A 17,101-nucleotide genomic window follows, 5' to 3' on the forward strand; every position below is an offset into this window, starting at 1 on the left:
GCTGATCTTGGGACACTTGGACTTTCTTAGCTCCTTGAGTCTAGCACTTTGGTCAGGTGACTCTAGCTTGGGTCCTCCTGCTCGGCAGAGTCCTCAGGTTCTTCCTGGAGCTCTGGTCCGGCTTAAAGATGATGCACTACTACGGATTTCTCGACTCCTGGCACTAGGTTCCAGCAGCAGCCAAGAAGTACAGCCAGATGGGGAAGGTCTTCCAGCCAAGTTAATCATTGGGTTAGTTGGTCCCACTAATCCAAGGGAAGAAGTCCTTTCTGGAGCATCTCTAGTCTATTCGGAAAAGCAGTTTAGGCACAGCAGCAGTGCTTCACCGGGCAGTTAGAGGATGCAGCAAGCTTCTCTTCACAATTCCTTCATCGGCTCTTTCGTCCAGTGGTCGACTCGGTCTTCTGTTCAAGAAGCATCACCTTTTATGCAGGTTTTTCCCATTCATGCCCAGCCTAGCTGTCAGTCACACAGCAGGGTGGCTGTTCTGCAAGGACAGCAAGCCAGCCAATCACGACTGGGTGCATTTAGGTTACTCAAGGACAGGGAGTTTCAGGCAGCTCCCACGTTTCCTGTCCTGCCAGACACACTGGACCCAGAGGCGGTTTCAGTACTGAAGCCCACCAAAGGCTAAAGGAACAAAAGAGTTAAACCTGGTTTGGCGCGTGAAGTAAAACCCAAGAAATGTCTCATTAACTAGAAATGGCGAAAAAAGTAGACCAGGGTCACTGCAGCTGAGGGTTCAACCTGTGGTAGGAAAGCACAATGGTAGGAAAATCTAACCACTGCCACCAGCCATATAAAGTCGTGAGGGTAACAAAAGATTTTACATGAGTAAGTAAGAAAAGGGATACTAAGTAACCCCCAGCACTCCACATAAGATTGGGTGTGCTGGACCTACATAGGAAAAAGGTAAGTAAAGTCAATTTCACTTTACTACTCTTGGGAACAGTAGTTTACCCATGAGAAGGTATTTAAACCTTATGAGTAATCTAAAGGACTTCTCCGTGACACTGCACTGAAGGTGCTGTGTGTTGCAATACAAAGTAGATGCCTATGGAGTTTGTCAGACTCCAAAAACAAAGAAAACACAGAATCCAAATCAGAGCAAAATACATTAGTGAGAAAAAAGGCCTCGCTTACACCAGGATAAAAATCAAAAGTCCTACTATCCAGCAAAAGAGCAGGGGGTCTCTAAGGTTGAAAGGAATTAGCACATGAATGAGAATGCTCCGCAACACTCGGCATAATGGAACAAGAAATAATGTTTAGTGTGTTAACTGATTATGCCACAGCATTTCCATCTTCCTACAGCTGCTACGGGGGCAGGAGCCCTTGCAGTTCCTCAGCTCTCCTGGTATTCGTGAGGAGCAGCACCCAACCACCAGCGGCTCCATTGGGGTAAGAATCTAAGGATTTACCTCATACGCATCACGAAAGAGTGGCGCTCACTCCCAAGCAAAGCTGGCATTTGGGCCGACGTGCCATTTTATACCCCTGTTCTGCCTGAAGCCGTCACGGCTCCGCACGCCGCGTGCTCTCCAAAATGGCGGCGCACACGAAGCACTTCTGTTGCCTAGCAGCAACTCTCTGCCTGCAGCAGATTGTCTGCACCCAGATCGGGCCTCCCGCCCCATCTCTTTCCGGGCCCCTCCAACGCCGGATCAAAGGACCAAGGATCTAGACAAAGGATCCTGTCTTCGCCTGTCTTGCCGCATTGCGGCCGTGGGGCGCGAAACTCTGCCCACCTTCCATAATCCATGGTAAACGGTCCCTTTCAACACATCCTCCCACTACCTTGCCACATGAACTTGTTCGCCCACCGGACTCCGAACGCACAAAACTCTGCTACTTGTTGTACGCGCGCACGCTATCCTACTGTCCTTACTTGTATATGGCATGTATGCACCACGTATACAATAGGTACCAACTCCTTCCACCATCTAACACTGACAGACACTGCATTCCAGCCTTCCGTGTCTATGTTCTCTAGTCATCTGTGCCCTGTTTGCATTCAAACGCGTTCCGGCGTGGTATAGTCGCAGGCCACGTTCACCATCTGGATTGTGCCTTATGGTTGTTTTATGCCACAACTGCCATTTTGATTGTACCTTATAGCCGCTCATAGGCCACATTTGCCATTTTGATTGTACCTTATAGTCGCTCATAGGCCACATTTGCCATTTCGATTGTACCTTATAGTCGCTCATAGGCCACACCTGCCCAGTTGACTGTGCCTCTTGCTGTTTCTAGGCCACATCGACATTTTTTGTACCCAGAATGCTTTTTAGCCCACTCTAAACCTATCTTCTCCTGCCTACTACTGGCCAGGCCCACACAACCCAATTTATCGGTGCCCACCACTACCCCCAGCCCTCCCAGCATACAATCATGCCCTAGCTTCCTGCAAGCTCGCCGCTGCCACCACCACACTGCTCACTCTCCATGCAACACTTGCTGCTCTCCAACTTTACACCACACACCACCCCCTCACACACACTCCACAAAGCCCCTTCCCCAATCCAAATCAACACACTGCCCCTGATACCTCACAAAACACACTCACCTCTTACAGGTGCAGCCAGTGCACCCTGCATCACAATAATGTATAGATTAGAAAGACTCGAAGCTCGCACACTGGCTGCAGAACTCCGCTCACAACCCCCTCCCATAGAACACAAACTATAGACTGAGCTCCCACATCACTTCCAAACACATCCCTCGCACTAAACTTCCACAAACCTACAAACAACCACCCACTAACCAAACCATAGCCCTCAACATCACCACACAACTCATCAGACACATCCACCACCCACACTTCCACTAACAAACTACACACACCTCACATCAAATGTGCCCTCCTCAATGTCCGCTCCCTCCCAGCTCATGCATCAGATATTCATGACCTCATAACCAACAATAACATTGACGTACTAGCCATTACTGAAACATGGTTACATGAAGCATCATGCCCCGCCGTTGCACTTGCACTACCACCAAGCTTCACAATACTAAGACATGACAGACCTGAACGAATAGGAGGCGGAGTAGCCCTCATCTACAGGGAAAACCTCCAGCTCCGACTTGTCAGTCACTCCTCGACCAGCAACTCTGACCTCTTATCGGCTAAACTCACACTGTCCCCCAACAGCACCATCAATATTCACTTACTATACCGTCCCCCAGGCCTCACCCTAGACTCTCAAGAAAACATCATCCACATTCTTAGTAATATCAAAAGTTCCACGAAAACCCTTCTACTAGGAGACCTCAATCTGGGATTCAACGATGCTAAAGACAAACCTGCGGTCACCCTCACCAAGGAACTTAGTGACTTAGGGTTCACCCAGAAAGTAGTAAACCCAACTATCTCCAAAGGTCGCATGGATCGCAGACCATAATTGCCTCTCTACTATCACCTCTAACACCTCACTGCCCTGGACCAACCACAACTGTACCCATCACCAAAAACCATAAAACTCTGACCCCTGCTATCGCTGCACAAGTCAGAAGCTCTAAAATGCTCAAAGAGGACAACCTGCGCCCTTACCACAACACGCCCGAATTAGCACCCCCATTTGCTAACGACCCCAATACTCTAGCAGACATCTACAAAGATGTCATCACTAAAGCTATTAATGAAATAGCACCAATCGAATGGAAAATAAGACAACAAATCACTACACACCAACCCTTGGTTCACTGAAGAACTGCACTCAATGCGTTCCTGCAAAAGAGCAGCACTAAAAAAACTGGCAAACCAACCCCTGCAGCAGTGCCAAAAACTAATTCAACTCAATCTCCCACCAATACAAAACAGCCATCACCGCTGCCAACGCCTTCAACACACGACTCTTCAATGCCATCTTTAATGAGCTCATCTCTTCCCCCCCCTCCCACCCCCCAATACACCTGACGAAAATAATCAAAGATGAAGCCTGGTGTGCTAGTATCCAAGCTGCCATGCTACACAAAATTGACCTTCTCCAAAAGAAAAGCAAAGACCATTGCAAAGCATTACCTCAAAATACAGGAACCAAGCCTTCCAACTCCACAACCGCCTCGTCTAAGCCCACCATACCCGACTTCTCCTTCAGAGACGTCACTGAACCAGAAGTTATCAATTTACTAAAAAATCTCAAACCCCTTGTAAAGGCGATATTTGCCTGCCAAAGCTCATCAAAGACTGCGCAGACCGCTTTGCGCCGCTTTTTATGGCATTCATCAATGCATCCTTTAGATCAGGCATTATCCCAGCTAGCCAAAAAGAGGCCTGGATCCGCCCCTCCTAAAAAACCCACCCTCGACCCCCTACATCCCAACAACTACAGACCGATAACCACAGTGCCATTCCTCTTGAAATTATTGAACAAAGCTGCACATTGCCAAATCCAACACTTTCTGGAAACCCACTCCATCCTTGGGACCAGGCAATCAGGCTTCCGGAAAGGTTACGGCACCGAAACGGCCCTGATGGATCTGAAAAATCAGATCACCCAAATCATGGATAAGGGCAAGCCAGCCCTACTGCTCCTCCTAGATCTTTCAGCCTCATTCGATCTGGTTGATCACAAGACCCTCACCTCACACACTCAGCCAATTTCTCTAAAGAATCAGCTCGCTGGATCACCACCTTCATCGAGGGAAGAGCCATGAAAGTCTTCTCGGACACTGCTAACGCCACACCCACGACAATCCATTGTGGAGTCCCTCAAGGATCCTGTCCCACACTTTACAACCTGTTCACCAAGCCTCTCTTTGACCAGCTTGACTCACATGGCATCACATACACAAACTACGCGGACGACACACGAGTACTTCTACCCCTCTCAGGCTCATACCACGAAGACGCCAAGGCACTTCACACAATCTACTCCATCATCCAGGCTTGGATGGCAGTCAATGGGCTCTGCCTTAATGGAGACAAGACTGAAATCATGATAGTAGGACAACAGAGCACCCTAGAAAAACTGGACAAACTGTACGCCAACTTCTCCACTGACAACTCCATCATCCCCGTATCCACAGCTGTCAAGACACTCAGGGGTTTACCTGGACTCCTCACTATCAATGACATCGGCTAAAAACATAGACTACAAGTCACTCAGAACAATGCTCTCTGGGCCGCTCTTAGCATCCCAAGAAGAGAGCATATCTCCCACGCCAGAGACACAGCCCAATGGCTCCCGGTTAAAGAGTGGATCACACTCAAAATCCTCACCCTCACACACAAATGTCTGTCTCTTTCCGACCCGTCCTACCTATCAGAGACCATCTCCAAACCCTCCTCCTCACGTCCCACCAGGATGCAATACATCAACATACTCCATATCCCACGCATCAAAAAAGGCAAAGCCGGTGGCCTAAGCTTCGCCTACATTGCTGCCATGTCCTGGAACGCTCTACCTGCTGATATTAGAGCAGAGAACTCACTCCCAATTTTTCATAGGAAGCTGAAGACCTCTTTCCTTGCACAATAACATGTGACACTCGCTAACTTTGTAAATATATTGCACTGTAAATTTGTACAAATGTCATACTTGCTCCTGTAAATTATATATCACTCATGTATATGCAACTAAGATATGTCTGTAACAAGCGCCACGGTGCCCCCGGGCTGACGTGCGCTCTACAAATCCGAATAAATAATGTCAACCACAAATCAGCTTTCTGGCACAACTTTACTGTTCTCTGTAGCAATGGTGTTGGTGACAAATGGGGGCTGTGCCAACGAAATGTGACAAAACTAAAGAGTAGCAGTGATGGAAGGCGTCGAGTCAAGTTGAGAGGTAAAAAAGGCTGATTGGCAAGGATAGTAAACAGTCCACGCAGGCAAATTTGCCTTTGGATGAAAAATGGAAAGGAAAACTGAGATTTTAGTGGTGCAAAAGGCTACAGGTTCCGTCCTTGGTGGGACTGACTCCCCTCTGTATGGGGGAAGAGGCTGGGACGTAGAGGTATGGAGGAAAGAGGACAGGATGCAGGAGTATTATTAATGGTGAACTTAAGGTATTTTATTACATCATATCAAACGTCTGAAAAAACCTCAGTTAAAGGTTATGTGATGTCACATCCTATGTTGCTACCCATGAATTTTGGTGAACTGACCTTCCTTTGTATGGCTGAGCCGATATTTGAATACAGCAATGACACATTGGTTTGGATACTAGCCGATCCGGATGTACAGGTCACGCAATATTCTAATAATCACTTGACAAGGTCCAGCAAATGGCAAAATCTCAACGTAACCCTTCCATTCTGGGGACTAATAACAGCTGCACTATTTCCGAAATCCAGGAGTGGTAAAACAGGCACTTTTAATAATGAACCGATCAAATTTTATGAGGAATTCAGAAGCACAGCTTATTTGGGGCTCCTCTATAATCTCTGCACTGGTCTTTCCCACAGACAATTATCACCAACACAGGCCCTCTGCAACAAAACTCACTTTATCATTTTGTACAGGTCCGCGTCAGTAATTTTCACAGTGCGGGCAACATTCCAAGAGACGTGGATCATGGGCACAATGGACTTGACTTTCTTCACCTCATTCCACTCGTACCGCTCCAGGGCCAGCTGGTACTGATAAGCTGTGGGGAGGAAGACATCTGGTTAATTATTTGAAAGGTCCACTTCCATTCCAGGTATCAAACCACATGAAGGCAAACAACTCCCAACACTTTAAAGTTAAACACTGAAAAACACAATGGTACCCCAATGCACAGTCATGTGTAAAAAGAAGGATGGCAATTGTCAGACAAACAGAGAAATTACTTACTTTTTGGGAGTTTCGTTAAACCCTGTGGTCAGGGTCGTCAGGTTTATCTTCCCGACTTGGGCATGATTAGTGATTCTGCAAGCCCAGAGTCTTAAGCGTTAGTGGTTAGGGAGTTTTACTAAAGTGCACTTGTGGTATAACTGTCAAAGGCACACTCAACTTGGGGCCATAGGCCTCCAACTCTTAGTATATGCCTAAACTACACAAGCATGTTGGTAGCAATGGCTGATCAGCCATGATTAGTCTAGAAGGGAGAAGGGCTGTAGTTTGGTACAAAGACCTTTGAGCACACTTTCAGTCAAGGAAACACACTGTAGTTACAAATGACGCTTATTTATTCCATTTACTGGTAATGTTAAATTCAAAACAATTCAGGTAAATAAAACAGTTCACACAGATGGGATACATTACTCACCGTAATCTTATTTCTGGAGCTTATACCTGCTTAAGATTCACATGTTCTGCTTAGCCCGACATCTAGTGGAAGTCGTGGAGTATTACAAGATTTGTTTTCGAAACTTGAAAACCGACGTCGACATGGCGTGTTTATTAATACTATCCCTAGTGTGACATGTACTGTACCCATGGTCTTTGTTAAAGAGAATTCTCAGATATTGGCAATTCCTCTGTACCTTAGAGAACCCCAGCTCTTTTCTGGACTTTAGGACTTTTTAATCTCTCGTGTATTCTTTTGTGATTTATAATCTGTTTCTTTTAACTTTGGAGTCTGACAAACTCAATAGGCGTCATCTTTGCATTGACACACAGCACCTTCAGTGCAGTGGCACAGGGAAGTCTCAGATTTTCAAAAGGTTTAAATACCTTCTCTTGGTGCAACTACTGTTTCCAAGAGCAGTGAAGTGAAATTGACTTTACTTACATTTTGTAACTTTCTAGACCCAGCACACACTACCTTATCATAGGGTGCTGGAGGGGTTACTTAGTAGACCCTTCGTCTCATTTAACATTTTTATGTTACCCTATCTACAATTAATGGCTGGTGGCAGTGATTTACACTTTACTACTATTGTGCGTTTTTACTGCGGGCTGCGTTCGGAGCTGCAGTAAGGCACCCATGAGTGCCCATTATGTCAAAATGGCCCTGGGTCGTCTTTTTCACCATTTCTTGTTGGAAAGGTCCTTCTTGAGATTTACTCTGCGCACAAAATCAGGTTTGGTCCCTTTGTTTGTTTTGTCTTTGGCGGGATTCACGAGTGAAGCCTGCCTCTGGCTCCAGTACGTCTGGCAGGGGCAGGAAGTGAGGAAGTTGCCCGAAACTCCCTGTGCTTAATCCCCTTGGTTACCGGATCGCACCCAAAGGTGATTGGCCGGCTGGCTGTCCTTGGAGGACAGCCATCCTATTTATTTTTTGCATTTAAAAAGCGCAGAGGCGGCCCTGGGGCATTGTGGCACTGTTACAATAAGACTTAGTTACAAATGGTACAGTGAAAAAGATACAGTACAACAGTTGTAATGGCATTTACAGGATATGCCTCTTCCATGCTAAACCGGTTCCAGGGATACAAGGGAACCAGCTGATCTTTTTGTTAAGGAGATCAGGACTAGTGGAAGAGCTTGGTTTTGCATGCTCTATGTAAAACTGTGAGGGAGGTCTTCTTCCTAAGAGAGGTGGGTAGGGCGTTCCAATTTTTAGGTGCTAGGAAAGGAAAGCTTGCGCCTCCATCTTTGGCTTTTAACGGTAGGGACAAGGAGCTGATTGGCATGCTGGACCTGCTTGGGTCTATTAGAAGTGGCACAGTAAATTCTTTGATAGGTAAGGGGGTGCTGTTTGGGAGAGGCATGTGTGTGTGATAGCAAGGGTTTAAAAGAGTAAACGCTCTTTAACTGAGAGCCAGTGGGCGTCACGTCTAGCCTGGGAGATGTGCTCCCTTTTGGGAATGCTTAGCGCTGCTGTAAGGGCATTATTTTGAGTGATTTGCAATTCGTTAAGGTTTTTTGCTGAGGTGCCTAAAAACAGAAAGTTACAATAGTCCAGCTTGGCCCCAATGGTGAGACAATTTTTGGAGGAGAGGAATAGTTTGACCACATTTATGATTTTGGTAGTAAGTGCTGCCGACGATGAGATGGTGCCGACTTGACGCGTCATGATTGAAACCTGCATAAAAGGCAAGGCTTTTCGGCTTGGAAGGCAAAGTCGACCACTGGACGAAGGAATCCGAAGAAGAACTTAGAGACACCTGCTGCAACTCCTGGACCGTTGGTTTGCCTGGTGAAGCTCTGCTGCTGTGGTGAAGCTCTGAATTCGCCTCGATTAGAGAAGCCCTGCAAGAACGACTTCACCTCTTGAGTTGGTGAGACCAATGAACTCCAAAGTAAGCCCGTCTGGACTTCCACTGCTGCTGGAACCAAAGTGCCAGGGAGAAGAACACCAGATTGTGTGCGTTGCTTTTAAGTCGGATCCAAGCGCCAGGAAGATCCTCCGGACTTCCCTGAAGCAGGACTGGCCAAACCTGACCCCCAGAGTGCTGGACCATAGATGCGAGGAAAGTCCAGGGTGGTATCCGAGAACCGCAGTGTTGCTATTTGCTGTCAGACGTGAGGAGCTGAGACACAGAAGGACCGCTGAATTGACGTTTGCCCATTGCTGCCGCTTACCTTCCCATTGCAGAGCAGGAGTCCCCAGACGTCCTCCCTCTTGTCCCCACCACCGAGGCTCAGGAATAACATGATCTGCAAATGAACAGAAGCCAGCTGGAACCATTTCTTCTAACCAGAGGTACTGTAAAGTCTAATAAGTACCTCTTGTTGTGTAGCCTTACTTGCTCTCAGTTGAGACCGGTCTTGGTTACCTTGCTGAGTTGCTATAGCTTTGCCCCCTCACAAGTCTCCCTGCTTGTGGCCCTTCAAGTGTTCCATTTTCTACAAACATTTCTAAACATTGTAAGGTTTTTAAAAGTACTTAGCTGTTTGTGAATTATTTGTTAAGCTTTGTTTTATTCCTCTCTTCTATCTTTTACACCAAACTCAGTATTGCTCTAAATGCGCTAGTGATAAATCAATGTCAACAGTGTCATAGCTATTTAAGTCACCTGAGGGTGTAGCAAGTGTGTCATCCCCAATGGGTATAATCTGATTTAGAGAAACTAAGAGTGTGTTTGTAAGTGTATTATAAGTGTTAGACATAATGCTCCCTTTTGAAGAAGGCTTATATAACTGACTGAAATAAATTAATAATTGTTTTATCAAGAAACCTTGAGTACAAGTGTTTATTTGAATAACTGCAACTGTGAAACTGTCACATTACTGCTCACATTGACCTCTCTTGAGATAAGCCTGGCTGCTCAGCCACACTACCAACCTGTGTAGTTCAGACTTATACCAAAGGTTGGGTCCCTATTGCCAGGAGGTCAATGTTATTATAGTGCATCCAAAGGGTACTGCATACAATCTTGCATAACATCTTTCATGTCAACATATTCCAGCACCAAGGGTGATGTCCTTTGAGGTCAGTAATAACACTATTTTATCACTTTTGCAGTATAGAGTTATAAGGGAGGGAAAGGTTAGGGTTAGATCATAGAACATACTGGTATTCTACAAAAACAGTTACATTCTCACAAAGGGATGTAGGCAGTGTTTTATTACAGCAATAATAGTGTTCAATTAAAACATGTAAGCGAACACGCACTGCGAAAGCCAATCGGTTCATAATGAGGCCCTTAGAGCGGTAGGACAACCAAAGTAAATGAGCCAGTTCAAAGTTCTGATGCTCCCTTCTCAGAAATTATGTTCACTTGGATACGTGCATTTACTTATTTCATCGTACAGCTCACATTACCCCTCTTAAGATAAGCCCGACTGCTCAGCCACGCTACCAACTTGTTTAGTACAGGCTTATATTATAAGGTGGGTTACCCAATACCAAGAGAAAAGTCTTGTGTAGTCCTACACTAGATGGAGTGCACCAAGTCTTACCTAACAGTGCGTTAGGTAAGATGTTCATATTTAGTGATACATCTTCATGACCTGTGTCGACCCCAAACCTTTTTGCTACTTATTTTACCTTGTCGCTAGGTGAAGGGGAATCTTTTTCACCTCTCCCCTAGTCTTTAACTCTTTATGGGTGACCTCTTTAAGTCGCCCCCATAATTTGGTTGAAGTTATAGTTTCCTACAACTTTTGGGCTTAGGCTGGGTTGCTCCTTTGGGCTCCCCTGTTAATTTCTCTTTCATATACTTGGGTGAACTACTGTTTCCAAGCAGTAAAGAGGGATTTTCATCCCCTTTACATTTTGTATAAGTGAGCCGCACCCACCACATTAGAGTGATGGGGTGGACGGGGGGATATCCCCTTTCTTATTTACCTGGTAACATTTTGTTACAATTGAGAGATTACATGAATGGCTGGGGGCAGTGGTTTTACCTTTATGGCTTAGTCTATTACTTACAGGCTATTAATTCAGCCTCAGTAATGCACAGAAGGGGCACCATTTTATTTAAATGGTTTGCTCCCTTCTTCGCCATGTCTTGTGTGCTTGCCGCTTCTGAGGTTTTCCCCTGCAATTGTAGGCGGGAATGACCTTGGTGGAAGTTTTGTCTTCGGTGTCTTCCAAGCTCAGGCTCCAGAGTGTCTGGGAAGGTAGGCTGCAAGGGAGGTGTCCAAAACTCTGCAGCCATTTGTCTTTCACCTTGCCTTAAAGGATCCAACTCTCAGTGGGGGGCTGGCTGTCCTAATTGGACAGTCAGATGCCCCTTTCTGTAGAATGCAGGGAGAGAATGCTGAAGTTGTGCTGTAGTTCCTGATAACTCTGAACCTGGAAACTGCTGACAAGTCGACCACTTAAGCTGAAACCCAAGAGGAAGATGAAGAAACATGATTTTGTGATGAAGGCCAAAGTCAAGGTTCTACAGAATCCAGGTCCCAAGTGTCCACGGTTAACGTATGTACTGTTACGCTCACCTGGTTCCCACAGGGGCGTCGATCGGACCCGGACAGCTGCAGTCTCCACCAACGTGATGCGTAGTGAAGAGATGACAGTCTGGACTGGACGTCTAATCTCGTCTGCTGGACTCATAGAAGTATTCTCCTGCAAGTGGAGAAAGGGATTTAGCCACCAGTGGACTTTAGTGATGGCTCCCCCAACTGTTCTCGTTCTCCCCACTAATCACCTCCGATATCCTCTCTTGGTAACCTCACCTTATGTTTTTAAATGATGAGCTCTCCATCCTGCATGGCATGCAGGGGCGCGTAGATACCAGTTACTTCACTGGTTTGAAGGTACTGGAGGAGTTCCGGAGGAATATTGACTCCAGTGTCTATAAAGTTCAAAGAGTTCAATATGTCCGATGTTCACTCTTGTTCCATTCCCTCGTTAGGTTAAAGCTGGGTCCAAAAGAATATTGCCTGGAGGCAGCTGATGGCGTTCAGGTAAGAGTCTGTATTACCAAACACTGTCCGGTAAAAGTTGCATGAGTTTAACTTGCTGTTTTCTCTCCCTTTATAGGTGCGGCATAGAAAGATGCGGCGAATTAAAGGATAATACCTCCGGTGGTAAAGCAGGTAAGCCTATGGTGGCAAAGAGATTGTCTTTGTCGGTTTTCTCGGCTCACCTTGTTATTCCTTTTGTTTTCCCCCCAGGTGCTGGGTTTCGACGAAGAAAATGATGGAGGCAGCGCCGAGTTGAAAGATGCGGTGGACTGGTGAGTAGAACGCGGCGCTGCTGCTGGCGAAACGACGCGTGCTAAAATAATGTCCTTTCCAGGCTCGGAGATGTGCTGGGTCCGGTATCAAATAATGTCTGTGATCTAACCTCTTCTCCTTTCTTTTCCTTTTGTATAGGAGCTCCGGATTCGAGGCGGGCGTTGAAGAAGACTGGATGCCGACTTGCAGACACGGTGAGCGTTACGCTGCTGGATGCAGAATAACACGAAGCATGAGCTGCTGTTCGGGCGTGGTTTAAATAGCCTGCAAAGTAGTCCCAGGTAAGAAGTTCCCCAGAACCACACCCGAGTAAAAAATAGTCCCTATAATAAAATAGTCCCATCCAGGTCTCACGTTGGCTTGGACTCATTTGCAGCATGGTCTGCATAAGGTAAGTAATGTCTATGAGCCTGGCGCCTATGGCGTCAGGACTGAATCTAAACAGCCCCCAGCCGGGGCTGTTGGGGTTTTAATGAGTATCTGGATGCCTGCTCCCGGGGCTGATTGACTCGATCCGGGTGCCCGGGGGTAGGCATCATGACATGTACCGCCTAAACCACATTTCTCCGTAAGATGGTTGAATAACTCAGAAACTGGTGTAGTTTGACAGCTGCGCACGGTACTTTGCCTAGCCTTCAGAAGCAGCCAGTGCATTGCCAACCAAGTACCATGTTCACTGCATCCTTTCCTTTTTGGGAAACCGGTTAATGCAAGGAATGCAAACCCGCTTACAGTTAGGCCTCATTGATAAATGTCAAACTGGGGAGTGACCGACAAAGGAAAAGGGAGGTACGTTTATTCTTTGAGGTTGTATATGGGGAGCGGCAGGAGCGAGCAGCTGTTGGGACGCTCATAACGCATGTTTTTACCAGCAGATGCAGCTTTTATTCGAAGCTTTCTGGTGGACTGTGATGCCACTCTGCATGCTAACCTGCTTTCTCTACTGAATAAGAACATCGTACATACATCAAATGGACAAAACCAGCAATTTAATGTATATTTTATAGTGTGTGTGCATGCAAATTGAGCCATGTACGCCAATGAGGCAATCAACTCTTATATAAGCCCTGTATGCTCAAATTACACCAAATATTTACTGAATGTGGTTGATGAAAAACAGTTGCCTAGGAAAATTAAGATATGTTTAATAATTTGACAAAGATATGAGGTGATAGATTATGAATTTAAACGGTGAAGTTCAGCTATACACATTTACATTATACATTATGGCCTTCCTGTCCCCCTTAAACTTAAGCCGGACCAACCTGAAGTTCCGGAAGCAACAGAAGACCTTTTGTCTCGGCTTTCTCTCTCCCTCTTCCTTGCTGACCTACCTGTCTGCTGCACTGACAGTGAGACTCTGGGGGTAGCCAGGCAACCAGAGTACCAGGCTCCTCCTCGACTAGTAGCCCCTGCACTGCCTCCGGGCCTACTGCACACTTAGGGGCTGTTACTGTAACCCTCCAGTCCCCTGCCTCCTTGCACTTAACCAGAGCATTGCTGCTCTGACTGCACCCCGCTCACCCCCACACTTTGCGTTATCGCACTTGCACAATCGGAATGACAAGGCCTAGTAAGAAAGTTTGTTTTGTCCTCCCTCTGTCTTGCTGAAAGTGTGGTGGCACCCTTCTAGGCCTCCATAGACTTGAATCCTTTAACTCCACTCAGAGTGCTGGACCTGATTAGCAATGAGAATCCAACCAGCGAAATTCAGGTCTTCTCCTGGCTACTGAAAAGGGTGCCAAAACCACAGAAACGCATCCACATATGAAGAAACCCTTGCCTGGCCTCTACCCAGTTCATCCCGGTTAGGACTTTTTCTGAAGTGCTACCAAATTCATCAAAATCATTCGACTTAGGAAGTACAAGACTCCACTCTTCGTATAAGGCTGTACCACCTGAGGACATGGTAGCGTAGAGAGAGCAGCCAGGCTCATCTTAGGAGGGAGAGAGGGCTGAAGAATTAGCACAAATGATAGTGGAATACAAATGGTCCAAAGAAACACTGAAACACCATGTTAAATAAAAAAAATGGTTTATTTAAATACAGGTAGGCCAGATAAATCTAGGGGTAAAAAAATACAACACATGAAATCACAATTATAAATACCCAACACTATAATTGAAGCTACACATACCCAGGTATAAACCTTATTTGAAATACCCATAAACAATCAGTATAGGTCACACCTATTCCTGGGGAGTAAAAAACAATTGTTACTTTCACTTTTGCATCCGTATCTTCACTTTCCCTTGCTGTTCCAGACAACTATTCCATCATTAGACAAGACAGGGACACCAATTAATCCAAGGGTGGAGGAATAGCCGTCATCTTCAAAAGCTCACTCGAACTTAGGATGATGCCCAACATCCAGATACCATTTGCTAAACTTCTATCCTGCAAGTTATGCCTCTCCCCCAACCAAACTATTACAGTGCATCTCCTATATAGGCCCCACGGCCCCATTACCTCAATTATTGATATATCGTCCATTCTTGCCGCTAACACCAAGCCCAACTCTCAAATTCTTCTACTTGGTGACTTTAATTTAGGCTACCAAGTTGTGAATGATCCCAAAGCCACAGACCTCCTAAACATTCTAACTGACTTTGGCCTCACCCAACACATCAAAGAGCCTACTCATATCAAAGGCTGCACTCTCGATTGGGTTGCTGACCTAAACTGCAAGCTTAACGTGATCTGTGACTCCATGCCTTTGGTCAGACCACTACAAAATAACCTTTGCAATTAACTCCAGTCCTCAAATCTGCAAACCCAATCTAGCCCCTGCCATTCAAACACGTAATAAGGATATCTAAACTGAGAAACTTCTTCCCATCATCCTTCCTCTACTATATACCTCTCTGACCACCAGCTCAGACCCTACAGTTTTAGTGGATATTTATAACCAGGCTATGCTCAAAGCACTCAATACTATTGCACCGCTAAAACTGCGTAAACAGAAACCTCGTTCTCATCTGACTCCTGGTTCACCCCTGCCCCCCATCTTAGAGACTTACGCAAAGAAAAAAGAAAGGTTGAGTCTCTCTGGAAAAATATACCCTCCCTGGTTAACAATAACAACCTAACTCTGGCCTCCTCCACTTATAAAGCTGCTATACTTGTAGCCAAAAAAGATGTCTACAACAAATGTATCATGCAGGCCCAATCTAACACGAAGGAACTTTTTAAGATCCTCAAGGAATTAGAGTGCCCTGTTGCCCCTCTGGTGACACGCTCCCCTGACGCTGCCTGATGTACTAATATTCAAAAGGCACTTTTAGATAAAATTGCCCTTCTTCAAGCAAAAATAAATGCTAAAAAGAAAAACCTAAACAATTTTTACCTTGAACACACCATTGTTTAACCTCCCCGTCCCTGTACGCCCTCTAAAACCTTTCAGCTTCTTCCCGCTATCCATTGAGGAAGTGGAAAATATTATCAAAAAGCTTAAACCATCAAACTGTCAAGATGATACCTGCCCTGCACCTATCATCAAGGAAGCTGCGCATGACCTTGCACCTTTTATTACTACCTTTATAAATGCCTCCTTCAGATCTGGCATTGTTCCAGCTAACCTTAAGGATGCTTGGGTTATCCCATTAATCAAAAAACCCTCCCTTGACCCAAGCAACCCCGTCAATTATAGGCATATCACCACGGTACCATACCTTCTAAAAATTCTGGACTGCGCTGCATACTTGCAAAGTCTCCGTCAATCGGGCTTCCGTCCGAGACACAGTACAGAAACTGCCCTCATTTAAAAACTCAAAATTACAACCTAAAAGATGAGGGCAAGTTGGCACTCCTCTTGCTTGATCCGTCAGCGGCATTTGACTTGGTTGATCATAAAATTCACTGCCACCATCTCAAAATTGCTGCACACTTTTCGGATTCCGCGTCATCTTGGATTAGTTCCTTTTTGGCGAATAGAACTAGGAGGGTCTTCTCTCCTTTAGCCTCTGCTGAACCTGTCCCTTGTGGAGTCCATCAAGGGTCTTGCGTCCCTCCCACATTATACAATGCATTTACCAAGCCACTCTTTGACACATTTGACTATCTGGGTGTCTCACACCAACTAGGCTGATGACACCCAGATACTCATCCCCATCTCTGGTGACTTTGCCCTTGATGTGAAGGCACTTCATGATGTCTACTCAATCATCCAGGCTTGGATGGCTCATCATGGGCTTTGCCTTAATGAGAAAACAGAGCTACTCATCCTTGGATCGCACTCCAAATTGGCCAAACTTGACCCAGCCTACAAATCATTCACCATAGACGGCATCATCATTAAAGTGTCGAACGCAGCAAAAACTCTAGGCATTTATCTTGACGCAAATCTCTAACTAGACAAACAAATGCCATAGCGTCTGCCTCGGCTTATACTTGTAAACTTATCACAGCCTGCAGACCCTTCTTGAGCACTGAGAACTGCATCATCCTAGCTAGAACACTAATCGTGGCAAAAATAGACTATTGGAACGCTCTCTACCTAGGGACCAGTCAAAAAAATATTGACAAGTTACACAAAACAATGCCATCAGGGCGGCCCTCAACATCCCTAGAAGATCTCACATCTCAGATACCAGACGCAACCTTCATTGGCTCCCCATCGTGCAGCGAATATCGTTTAAAACCTTAGCCTTAACCTACAA

The 17,101-nt window shown here is 45.8% G+C and overlaps 1 protein-coding gene across 12 annotated transcripts in view; it reads right to left on the minus strand.

Moving 5' to 3' along the window:
* Positions 1 to 17,101, minus strand: part of KDM6B (lysine demethylase 6B) — a 2,050,345-nt gene that overhangs the window by 75,017 nt on the left and 1,958,227 nt on the right. For all 12 annotated transcript variants that reach the window (XM_069646240.1, XM_069646239.1, XM_069646242.1 and 9 more), the window contains one exon: positions 6,452 to 6,593. In XM_069646240.1, coding sequence (XP_069502341.1) covers positions 6,452 to 6,593 — 142 coding nt within the window. The remainder of the gene's footprint in view (positions 1 to 6,451; positions 6,594 to 17,101) is intronic.

This window comes from Ambystoma mexicanum, chromosome 1p (genome assembly GCF_040938575.1).
Source record: "Ambystoma mexicanum isolate Mex_15411 chromosome 1p, UKY_AmexF1_1, whole genome shotgun sequence".
In the NCBI taxonomy this organism is placed as follows: domain Eukaryota; kingdom Metazoa; phylum Chordata; class Amphibia; order Caudata; family Ambystomatidae; genus Ambystoma; species Ambystoma mexicanum.